Source organism: Pinus tabuliformis, chromosome X, assembly GCF_031772625.1.
Source record: "Pinus tabuliformis cultivar Carrire ecotype Pingquan chromosome X, CPIR1, whole genome shotgun sequence".
Taxonomy (NCBI): domain Eukaryota; kingdom Viridiplantae; phylum Streptophyta; class Pinopsida; order Pinales; family Pinaceae; genus Pinus; species Pinus tabuliformis.
The window spans coordinates 1,693,085,750-1,693,098,515 of record NC_142308.1 but is presented as its reverse complement, the minus strand read 5'-3'; the positions used below and the strand labels follow the sequence as shown (position 1 = coordinate 1,693,098,515).

The window sequence follows — 12,766 nt, the reverse complement described above, 5'->3', positions numbered from 1 at the left end:
TTAGCGTTAGAGGGGCTGCCATTCCACCTCTGCGTTAGAACCTAGCAAATATTATTGAATGTGTATGCAGGTTTCTGTTGTTTTAATGCCAGAGAGCTGTCATCCTGTTTGTGCATTAGGAAATAGATTTGAAGACCCCTTTACTGGTTGCAGCCAGCCATCACATGGTCTTGTGCATCTGCTGGTGTAGTCAGTATTCTCCATGTTCACCTATTCCTTAAACTGTGAGTAATTGGTGGTCTAAAGCCTTGTAGTCTGGGGGTGTTCACTCATGTCTGGGGTTAAGCATAGTGGAAGTGGTTATCTGGCTTAAATATGCATCATTCATTCCATTCATCCACCTATTTCCAACATTTTTTTTGAGCTTGTAATGTTCCCGAGCATCTCTGATATACAACCTAGGAGAGTTTCTTGGGGTGATAACAGGACATTCAAGGACCGAAGTTCGAGAAAAGTATCAAGGACATCAAAGCATCAAGAAGAATTATCTCATCTCTAAGACACTTCAAGGAAAAGGAACACATTATCATATTAAAAGAAGTCAAAACCCTAGTTCATTCAAAGAAAGCATCTACACTTGGAACTTTCTTAAGATCCTCACTCTAGCATCACATCGAAGAAAAAAAAAGATCTCAAAAGACCCTCAAGGAAAGGAATTCAAATCAAAACATCTTGAAAGGGAAGCAAGATCAAAGGCATTGTCATCATCTTCAAAGATATCAAGGCAATCTCCCTCTCATTGAAGCAAAGGATTTCCTCTCAAAATAGAATCCTTATTTCAAACATCCTTGAAGAAGATCATCCAAGAAGCATCAAGTCATCATCAATCATCATCAACAAAGGCATCAATTTAAAGAGTTCATCTTCACTTGACAGTTAAGTATTTTTATTTCTATGACTAAATCTAGTAAAATGACTTCATTTTGCAAGGAGATCAACAAGTTGGTTGGGTCACCGAACTTTCTTGCATGGAAAAGGAGAATAGACTTAATCCTCAAAGAAAATGAAGTTTTGATTATGTCAAGGGAAAAGTCTCAAAACCATCTGAAAGGAAAGCACTATCTAAATATATGAAAAAGGATCTAATGCCTCAAAGGATACTTATAGAATCCATCAAGGATTCCCTCATCCCCTATGTAGAAGAGTTGGAGACATCAAAAGAGATATATGATAAGCTAGTAGAACTATTCTCTGAAAGCACGACAAGAAAAATCATATCACTAAGATTTGAACTATACAAGTTGACAGCATCAAAGGATGGAGGGATATCTACATGTCTTACCAAAGCATCACAAATAAGGAATTAACTTCAAGAATTAGGAGAGATGATATCCGATAAAGAAATGATTACCATTATTCTAAATGCACTAACTAATGAACAAGGTAACCTTGTATCAAAAGCCTATGAAGAGAAGAAAATTATCCCATTCAATAATTTATGGTCACTATGCAAGATTGAAGAAAGCGGGTTGAAGGCAAAAAGTGGTACAGGATCAGATGAGAAAGTTCAAACATTTGTTGTCATGTCAAGAGGAAAAGAGAAATTTGGCAAGTTTGGTCCTCATAAAAAGAGGAAGATCAATATGTCGTCGATCCAATGCTATGGATGTCAAGAATATGGGCACTACAAGGGAGATTGTCTTAAGCATAAGAAGGACAACAATAAATGAAGAAGGGAAGAATCTAATATCACTGAAAGAAGTGGAAGAAGTTAAAAAGATGAAATCTAAGGAGGAAGTAAAAGATCTCTACTATTATTGAGATAAGCCTTCTCCACCTAGTTCTTTTCAATATTTGTAAAGTATATTTATCATGGTAGGAATCATTAGAAGCATGATAGGATGCATCATGTTAGGAGATGGCATCATAGAAGCATACGATTAAAAGCAAGAGCTCGTGACATCATTATAAAGAAGCATGAACGATAGTTGAAATAGAAGTCTATGGTTGTCACCTCTAAAAGGATGTAGCTCTTGGTAACCTTATTAGAGGCATAAGTAGTACTTACGGAAAAAGAAATTCATCTAGTATATAGCACATCATACATCATACAAAAGGAGCATTTGCTAGATGAGGATGATCAAGATCCTCTGTTAGAATCTTCATTGGAAGGTTCACCTATTGGAAGAAGCAAGTGTCTCACCAAGAATTCCACCTTGTATGGGATTCATGGAATGATGGTATGATGTCAAAAGAAGTAAAGCAAGTCAAGGGATTGAATTTCTTTCAATCAAGCAAGTTGCCGAAGGAAGTCTAGATAACCAAAAGGAAAAGATGAGGTATGTATGCTCGTATTTGATAAAATTGAGTCATGTCATATAGTTGCAGATAGCATGGCCTCATGAGCATGATCAAAATAAAAGGATCTCCTCCTTTGGAAGGATGCATGAAGGCGTGGTTCACATAGTGACTATGATAAAATCAACATTATAAGGCCTCATATGGAATATGAGGTGGTTGAAAAAAACGAAGGAACTATGGATGGAAGTTCCTATGATGCAATATGTGAACAAAGAAAAGATCGTAAAAGATGCAACTATAGTCACATAGAGAAGGAAATCAACATGTGATGTCTAGAAGAATTGATTGTGACATCTCTAAGGATAAGGTATGAAAACTTCGATGAAGTCTGAAAAGGAAGATGACCCTTGACATGTAATATATTTTTGGGAGATGTGTCAATATGTATGCAAGATGATGTGACAACAAGCAGATGTCATGATGAAAAGACCATCACAAAGGTAAGTTTGATTTAATGTTCATTCTTGTTTTTTAAATAATATCTGGATGGGCTAAAGAAGGGCTACCGAAGGCAGAGTTGTAGATGTCATCTACAACTCACTCATGTGGTAGGATGAAAGGCCCTGAAGGAAACATGATGCAATGAAGCTAGCAAGGCATGAAAGAAAGGCCATATATGGACTACTGGATCACTTTCCAATGAAAGAAAGGATGACATGACTAACATGATTCATGGATGAAAGTGATGGATGGTCGATGCCCTACGAAGAAGTCCCAAAAGGATGAGGACTCCTAAATAAAGAAAAAGAGGTTTCATGACATCGAAAGGAGGAGCTCTTCAGGCAGCTGGTTAACCCATGATCTCCACCTAAAGAGCCCTTGATTAAGAAGGAGCTTGGGTACATTTCTTTTATATGAATGGGTGCATTCCTTTATTGGAATGGGTATATCCTCCCTAGTTAAGAGGGAGAGATAGGCACATCATTCTTGTCTTCACATGGGAAGATAGAATAGACGATTGGGTAAGCATCTGGCATCCGATACTCTTTGAAAATGTGTTAGGGCATCCAAGATAAGACTAGTTGTAAAGGACCGATATTCGTTGAGGACTGGGAATCCAAGATAAGAACAGTCGTGGTGGAACATACTCTGAGAGAACCCGGGTGGGGTATGTTTCGAGAGAGACAATGATGAGGGCGTCTATAAATCATTGGTCTCACCAACATTGTGCTCTGATCATGTGGAGAGATAGATTTGTTAGTCAAGGCCTTTCTATGTGACAATGTTGGTTGATATGATACTAAAAATATGGGTTACCAATCCAACTCTTCTTATGAGAATTCTTGAGATTGAGAATGTCCAAGTACCTTGTATGGATTATGCATATCTCCCTAGTTAAGAGGGACTGTTGAAATATGTAACTAGGTTCGGTCTTCATAATGACATGTGTAATTATTATTTTATGTATTTAATGAAAGAGAAAAAATTAAACTTATTATTGTATGTCATGAGGCATGGGTTTCATACTCAAAAGCATTTATTTTTATAGATCAAACACCCATTGAGTGCTTCTAGGTTTGTTATAAAGTCATTGAGTCATTGTCATGTATGAATGACCCATTTGGGCATGTTACATATTGTAAGGAAAAATTATTTAAGTCAAATTAGAGTCAAAAACCCTCCAAGACCATGTTAGACATGCAAGCATCAAGTCGGCCTAAAAGCAACAATTCAACCCTATGCGGAGCCTATATAAAGAAGACCTCGACCTCATTTAAAGACACTTCACTCTCACACAAAAGTTTGATGATAAGGACAAGAAGAAGTGCGAAGTAGAGAAAGACAAAGGAGGAAAAATCGAAGTTGCAGTTACAATTTCTGGGCAAGTCGAAGTTGCAATTACAATTGCAGTTTCTTGGCAAGTCAAAGTTGCAATTGCACTTTCTGGGCAAGTCGAAGTTGTAGTTGCAGTTTCTAGGCAAGTCGAAGTTGCATTTACAGTGTCTGGGCAAATCGAAGTTGCAGTTACAGTGTCTGGGCAAGTTGAAGTTGCAGTTTCTGAAGTTGCAATTGCAAAGTAGGTCGAAGTTGCTGGAAGGAGAAGTTATTCAAAGAGGAAGCATTAACTTGGCCTTGGAGAGGTTCTTGGTCAAGGGTCTAGGTCTTGGAGTTCGTACATTGAAGATGAACAATTTTGGTGGGTTTTTCCTCTTAAATTGGAGAAGTTTTGGCCCTGGTTGATCGCCTACATCTTGTGTCATTTGCCTCATCGTTCTTTATGGTTTGGTAGTTGTTTGATGAAGAGAAACACTAATAAGTAACAAATAAAGAAAAATCTAATTAAGAAAAGTAAAAATACATCACAAGCAGTTATCATTATAAGAGAAATCACCTACTTTAGCTGCCCCTAGATTTCTCAACAGGCCCCTCACCCAGAGAGGGTTTGCACTGAGCTAGATTTTGCTGCAACAAGTCTTGGATAGAAAACACAATCACTATCATCAATAAATAATCCCCATCATTCAAAACATTTCACAAGAATTAAAATATCAGAAATAGTGAGGCAAGCACATTCATTTTTACAAGAAAATTATTGAATATGTAAGAAACAATCATTAAATATGTGTTCAAGCATTGATTAGTGCATTTTGTAAATTTAAAAATCTCATGAAAACCCATTAACAAATGAAACGAATCCACATCTTCACAGTCACAAATAAACATCATTATTAGAATAAATATGCTTTGTACTGATGCTGGTAATAAAAAGCTCTGTATACTAATGCTGGTAATAAATAGCTCTGTATGTTAATGCTGGTAGTGACAACCAGCCATCTGGAAGTGATCACATTCTGGGAATAAACACGAACATTTTTGTTGGGTCAGTGAATGGTTGACCAGAGAGAGTCGAAATCCCAGGACGTGTCACTTCAGGGACTCTCATATTGTCACTTCAGTGATCCTCAGGTAGAAGCCTAGAAAAGGTGAACACAGGATGCATTGAGAATCAAAACTGGCCTTGTTTTCATAAACCTTCACAGGTCTATCGCTAGACCATAGCCCAGATGACTGCAACAAACATAAGCATATGTTGATGGATTGCAATAAGGTCAAAAAAATCAATCGATATGTTGATGGATTGCAATAAGGTCAAACATAAACGCCAGTAGGATCATCATTTTGAACAATCCATGGATGTTCTATAATTTTCTGTAAAGGGAGGCGCCGAGTAGAATCTTTCACTAAAATCTGCACCACAGAAAACAACCACAAATTAGCCAGTTGTTCAACCCTTTTGAGTAATGGATCAGGTTTCATTAAGTGGACAATGCAACTGATCAGCACCCATTGAATCAATAAAGCTATATCTGTGTAGCCATAATAGGACCCAACCCCAGCAGTGAAATCAACTTATTTTTTGCCTTAGATGAATGAATGCAATGATTACTGTTACACTCACTTGACGAATGAGGTCCTTTCCTAAATCAGAAACTAATGGGGCAGGAGGAAACTTCAAATCAATTTTGACAATCCTGCACCATATTATTAGCCAATACAAGGGTCGATTAAAATTAAAGATTCTTGGATGTTCAGAATTAAAATGAACATCAAATTGATTGAGAGAAGTGGAATGTGGTATTCTTGCCTTCTGCAAGTATCAGACTGCTTCTTTGCTTCAAATGGTGGAATTCCATAGAGAAACTCATAACAGAGTATCCCCAAGCTCCAAATGTCAACTGTAGTATCGTGTTCTTTCTTTTCAACTGCAATATTCCACATACAGTTTAACATTTCCGTACCTCAATGGCTTCAAACCTAAGGAGAATTATTAACTATGTAATAGGGAATTCGTAAATACCCATTTCTGGGGGCAAATAATCCAAGGTTCCACACATGGTACGCCTTCTACCAAAGGTATGTATAGACCATCCAAAGTCTTCAATTTTCAGTTCACCCTGCGTTCCATAACCTCAAAAATTAGCAGTATTTAAATCCCAGTATAAGCCCAGAATATTCCCACCACATTTAGCACGAAACTTATCCTTTTTGAAGAATGTCTAGACTCTAGACATTATGGTGTTCATCTGGCAAAAGCAGATACAAAGGTATTTGACGATAAAAGTTGAGTGAATTGTTTCAAAGTGCAATACAACAATATAATATAAACCATAGCAATTACCTTAAAACCAAACAACAAATTCTCTGGCTTGATATCCCAGTGTATCACATGCTTTTCATGGCAGAAGAGTAAAGTCCTTGCGAACGATGCAATGTACTGTGTTAAGGCAGAGAAATCAGATTAATGTAGAAACAAAAGAAAATAAATTGATTTGCTGAACTATGTTACAACGTAGTCAAATGCAAGTATTTCGCATTATGTTCTCCACAGAAGTCTGTCTCAGGACTTCTAGCTGGCAAATTTATCCCTGCTAGATCGCCTTTAGGCATGAGACTTACATTCTATGTGGACATGATGACTTAATGGGTGTTCAGTCCTTGATTGCCATTTGAAATTTGGTGATTATGACATGATAACCGTTAGACAAAACTAACCTTGTATGAAGTAAAAATTTAAAAAACAAACAGGCCTTCAAAGGAGAGAACTTACAGTAGCTGCACGTTTTTCGTTGAAGCACTTACAGCGTTGTAGCTCTTTATACAGCTCACCTCTTGGAGCATATTCAAGAATATGATAGACACAGTTCTGTAGAAAAGCCAGGATAAGTGTTAGTAAATAATATTTTAATCGTTAGCTCTTTCAAGCTTCATCTGTCCCTAAAGGCTGTTTCAAGTGCTTGTTTGGATTCCCACTTTAACAGGCTAGCAGGAGTTCAAATCTTGCCTGGAACATAATGAATCCGTATAGTGATCCAAAACTAAGATTATGTTCATAAGGCAATTGTCGTGACAAGTGAATTCAACAGTGGAGTACATCAAGCTAGCCATATTCATGTCTGGTACATTTTGCTGGTGATAAATACTAAGTGAGATATTGCATTAGACTCTTGGACATTGGCTATGACTCATCTGAAGAATAAAAACATCACGGAGTACCTCTTCAAGTAGACGAACATGCCTATAGAAAGAAGCCAGACATGGAGAAATGAACATTGCAGCAAAACACAGAGCTACAAAGATATGAGAGCAAAAGCTTTTAAAGGAGGCTACTATGTTATGACTTAATGGAGAGTATGTTATGGCACTTTTAAGCCGATATAAAGGATCATGAGCATAGGTAAAGAGTAGGTCTGTTCTCCACTATGTTATGGCACTTTAGCCAATATAAAGGATCGTGAGCATAGGTAAAGAGTGGGTCTGCTCACATGCATAATAGCATAGGTAAATAGCAGGTCTGCTTACATGCATAATGAATGAGAATTGGTATATACAGGAAGGTTATTATAGTCATTATTACACACAATAGCATACGGAAGAACCAACTAATTTTTTTTTTATTATGTTACTTAGATGGGTCAGTTTCATTTGTGTATGTTAGCCCTGCTGACGATCGCTTACTACGAGGTTTTACACTGGATGCCACCAAGGTTTACATATCTCCTAACGCGTTCCCGGATTTAGAGGGCAAAAATTAAGATAGTACGCTGTTAATTCTTTCATTTCATGAAAAAAATAAGTTATTGCAACTTGGGGTGAGGAGAGCCTGGAAAGTGGGCATACCTGATCATAAAAGTAACCATACAAGCGAAGTACATTGGGATGTCTCAGGTGACTTTGTATTTCGATCTCCCGTCTCAACTGGTGTTCTACCTGTGATTGCTGGAGCTGATGCTTGAATAGTACTTTCAGAGCCACCACATACTCTGTTTTCAAATGTGGAGAAACAAATTTTCTCGTTGAAAGTATGAATTAAATAATGCAGAGCATCCATGAAAGTTGAACTTCTGTTTTCAAATTACCTTCTTCTCTCTGGCAAGATACACATTGCCAAATTTTCCTCTTCCCAAGGGCTTCCCAATATCAAAATCATCAAGCGTCCAATGTTTCCCAGCCTTTTTGTCATCCCCTTCCATCTGATCCTGTAATGAACAAATGCCATTCTTCAGATCCGTGTTCCAATCAAAACCCTAATCCAAGACCTCACTACAAATTTACAGTATCTTTCCTCTACTGGAAATCTTACAGCTTCTGAGGAATGTGGCCATTAGTGTTTACTAACCCTAGGGTTTCTTCCGATTCTTCTTGCTACGATTTACAGACTTTTTTTTATGCGAGACTTGATATTGACACAGAGAGATTATATAAAACTATTTTGGCAACCCAACCATCAATAACCCACAAACTAACAAATTGGTAGATACCCTAATGAGTACATTTTAGATCAGCGGAAATCCAGTGGCCATATCCCAGAAGCTACCAGTGATTACAATATAGAATCTATCGGTGTACCAGTAAACCATGAGCTCGTGTAACACACAAACACACACAAATATCTACACAACATAACCATGCATGTTTACACTAAAAAGAAATAAGAAGTTGTCTACCTATACACTAAAAAATAAGAAATAAGATGTCTGCCTGCGGACTAAATGGCCTGGAGATTGGTGAAATTTTTTATTTTTTTAAATTGTTTTTACGATAATGATAGAAATGAATTTTAACACCATCAAAAATTCAAAACATTAACGATTATAAATTTCCAAAAAAAATTGCCCAAATTTACCAAAATCTAACCCAAATATCTATAATTTTCTGGATCAATTTCCTAATTTTAAACTACGCTTAAAAAAATACTAATACATACATAAATACATGCATTTTCCCTGGTCTCCATATCGCCAATGTTTCCTTTTGCTTCTGCTTATGTAGAGATATTGGTTTAGATATCGCAAATTTGAAATTTGAAAACACGCACCCCAACGGTCTTATTCTAGGCCACCTGCTTATCAGGTTTCTCTTTTGTCTTTACATACCATGACTACTGGCTGGGCCAGTGCCAGGAGGTGGTCTTTGAACTAGCGGCCTTTCTTTAAATGAAGTCCAAGGAGATTGCTTATTTAACTCTGAATGTATTATTGTGGTGAGAAATTTCTGGAAATGTATTTTCTTCTGTTAATACCATGTTATTTGGGTGAGGTGTTCTCTAATTTAGTTTCGTTGTAATGTTATGTTTTGTTGGTAAACATTTTCATTTAATTAAAATTAAATATAAAATTAATAATTAATAATTATATTTATAATTAATAATTAATAATTAAATTATTTTGATTTATTTTAATTTTGAATTTATTAAGTATGTAGAGAGATTAAATATTTTGTTATGTAATTCTTTTTTAATTGAAAAGGGATTTTATCTTTCTCAATCTTTGGTAGATCTTGTTCTAAACTTGTATATTTACAAAGTAAAAATCAATATTTCAAGAGTATCTAATGAGAAATATAATAAGGTTTGTTAAGAAAATGATGTAAGCAAGATGTAAAGGATTGGTATCACACTTAGAGGATGAGGCTTAATTAATAAACTAAATTCATATTTTGGACCTATCATTACACCATTGACTTTAGTTGTATTTTTCTTTTATTTTATTGAAAATTGACACCTGTGATGGAAATTTTGTTGTTTTATGTGGCCATTTTTTCTTATGGATAGTTTGAAAAAATCTATCTATTTCTATATCTATTAGTACAACAACCAAATTATTAATATTTATCATCATTATACCACCAATGATGTTTATGCCTATTTCATGTGAATTTTGTGGGTTCAAGTTCATTTACTATTTATCACACTTATCAAAAATTATATATTGATTATATTAGTGAAGGCTCAATTCAGAGTAAATGGCAATTTAGGATTATTAGGATCTATTGTGCATTTAATTAGTAATGATCTAAGTATTAAGTATGACTATGAAAATATTTGTGCACTTTGATTTTAATGGCTCATTAGTATCTAAGCTTAAACATTCGATATTTGGCATTGGTTTTATTATCAAAAGAGCATAAATTCCTATGATGCATCATTGGGCTTATATGGCTCATCATGATTGTAAAATTATGTAGTGTTCCTTAATTCTTAGTGTTGGGCATGGAATCCCCCCACAGCATGTTTTGGGGCTCAAAGCCCAAGTTTTGGTCAAAAGTTTTGTAAAACTCCGCGAATTGCAGGCGCGGAGTGCAAAGTATAGGTTAAGTCATAGGGCTGTCCACCCTAAAATATTGTAATGTAATGTAAGGTCATGTTGGCCTATCCATAGTTCATGGACCATGGGATTGTATAAATAGAGTGAGGCTCTAAGTTGTAAAGAGAGTGAAGAAGGAATAAGAGAGAAGAGTACGAATGGTTCGAACTTAGAGTAAGATTCTAAGTGTATTGGGTCATAGTAGTAGGAAGAGGCTCTGCAGCTGAGTGTGCAGAGGCCTAGTAGAGTCCGCAGCTGAGTGCACAGACCCTTGTAGCTGAGTGTGCAGGGAAGCGTCGAGTCTGTAATCGGGATTGAAAATTAATAAAGAGAAGTTGATTCATATTTCTGTGTATTTGTTGTACATTGCCTTCTTTATGGTTATATTGGTTTATTTATCGCGTGCACTGATATGATTGTTGAATATGTTGTAATAACTATTAATCTCACACACAAGTTAGGTAATTAGATAATAACAGATTAAATAGCAGGGAACTTGGGTATTATACTGGTTGCGCCCCTAGTAGGGCTGCGTGGAAACATCATCACAGGTTGCGAAGGAATAACAAGTGCGCATAGCGACGTGCGCGCAGGGTCAAACCACAGACCTCCAGAAGCCCATTAGACATTCCCAGGGTGTGGAAACCTAGTTCTAGCACCCTCCCATACTACTTCAGGTGAGACCTCAATCCACGCGCTGCGGACTATTGCCGAAAGGGCCAGTAGTACCAGGATTTGCTTGGTTAAATCACCTCTGAACCTAGGTCAGGCCAACAAAAGCCAACAAATGGTTTTGTTGCTAGGATCGGGATCTACATAGAGGATGTCTGATGTCATACCACTGGAATCCAACAAAGAAAGAAATTGAAGAGTGGTTGGACAAGAAGATTCACGAGTTCACGACGCAGGAAAACAAAACTCCACGAGTATCTAAGGAACAGTGATTGGAGTGCTACTTGTATACGGAAATCCACGAGATTTTCTTTGCATCCTTTCCCTCTGAGCTGTATGAGTGGATCACGAAGTTAGCAGATAGTTAGGGAAGGTGTAGGCTCGACAAACTAATAGTGTGGACTCCGAAATTAGTGTGTAGACTAGAAGCATCAGGATATAAGATAGCGTGAGCTGTGGACCATTGGCTCGACCGAATAATAGGAGGATTTATCACTAAGTTCGCGGTCGACATGACCGTCAGCTACAGTGAGGCGGAACGACGTTTTCTCAAGGGACCGCAAGGTAAGTATATTAAATCTTTGAACACTTGGATTAAGATGCTATTGTGTGAAAAGCGGGTTATGCGAATAAATTAATGTTTGGAACTACGTGAAGCAAGAATATCTATAGAAGCGGAAATAGTGAAGAGTTGGAAAACAATCCCTTAATTTCACCCTCGTGAGAAAGCGCGGAAGAGCTTGCGAAAGTTTCCCCAAGAAGCGCGGTTAGTCTAATAAGGTAGCGCATTCTGCGTTTACTACCTCCACCCACACCGCCACCTGTCTCACCCTCCTCACCTCCATCTCCACCCACCCCACCTCCACCACCACCACAGTTCAGTATGGCGAGTGTGATCAAACTACCGGTGTTCAGAGGAGTAGGGAGCGAAGATCCGGACCAATTTTGGTTCGTAGTAAGAGCATTATGGGAAGCACAAGGCGCCGTAGATGTCAATATTAAAAAGGATACGCTGGTGAGTACGCTGCAGGATCGCGCATTAACGTGGTATATCAAGCATTCTAATGACCACCCGAACACGGGTATTGCAGAGATCTAGGCCGTGTTGAACAGGGAATTTAGGAGGCCAAAATCAGAAACACAATCAATCATCGGGTTTAAGGAGATCACGATGCTCCCGGGTAAGACCCCCTAGGATCTGGACCAAAGGCTGAAGAGTACAATCTGCAAAGCCAATATGACATTGATGGATGGGCAGCATCGCGCATGGTTTATAGCATCTCTGACACCGCACTTAAGCACGGTGATGTCGCAGCAAAAACTTTCCACCCAGGCTGAAGCGTTAGAGATGGCAATGAGATTTCATGAGACCCCTGTTAGCTACCTATACCAATAGGTTTCATATTTCATGATGGCTATAGAAGTTCCAAATATGCTCTGCTTTGACTATGCAAAGATCCCATATTTCCAAAGGAGTACAAGGTGTGTAAATAGCTTAATGGTTCCAAATTTTGATGGATGATTCAACAGTATAATCTGGATCATGCCATGGTTTAAATTTCCTGTTGTAGAATAGAGGAAAAAGTCTGTCCAAACTGTCTAATCTTGGCAGACAAAGTAGTTCAGGTAGAGAAAAGAAGGCTCCCAACAACTTAATCTGGGACCTTGGAAGAAATAAGGGTAGAAGTAGATAGAAAACAAAAGAAAAA

At 37.5% G+C, this 12,766-nt stretch overlaps 1 protein-coding gene across 1 annotated transcript in view; it reads right to left on the bottom strand.

Annotated features, from left to right (window-relative positions):
* Nucleotides 1-4,944: 4,944 nt before the first annotated feature.
* Nucleotides 4,945-12,766, bottom strand: part of LOC149146514 (serine/threonine-protein kinase Aurora-2-like) — a 128,868-nt gene continuing 121,046 nt past the window's right edge. The window contains exons 2-9 of the mRNA XM_089452794.1: nt 8,160-8,279; nt 7,921-8,109; nt 6,851-6,946; nt 6,422-6,517; nt 6,101-6,197; nt 5,888-6,005; nt 5,702-5,774; nt 4,945-5,490 (exon numbers count right to left, since the gene is read on the bottom strand). Coding sequence (XP_089308920.1) covers nt 5,392-5,490; nt 5,702-5,774; nt 5,888-6,005; nt 6,101-6,197; nt 6,422-6,517; nt 6,851-6,946; nt 7,921-8,109; nt 8,160-8,279 — 888 coding nt within the window. The 3' untranslated portion in view covers nt 4,945-5,391. The remainder of the gene's footprint in view (nt 5,491-5,701; nt 5,775-5,887; nt 6,006-6,100; nt 6,198-6,421; nt 6,518-6,850; nt 6,947-7,920; nt 8,110-8,159; nt 8,280-12,766) is intronic.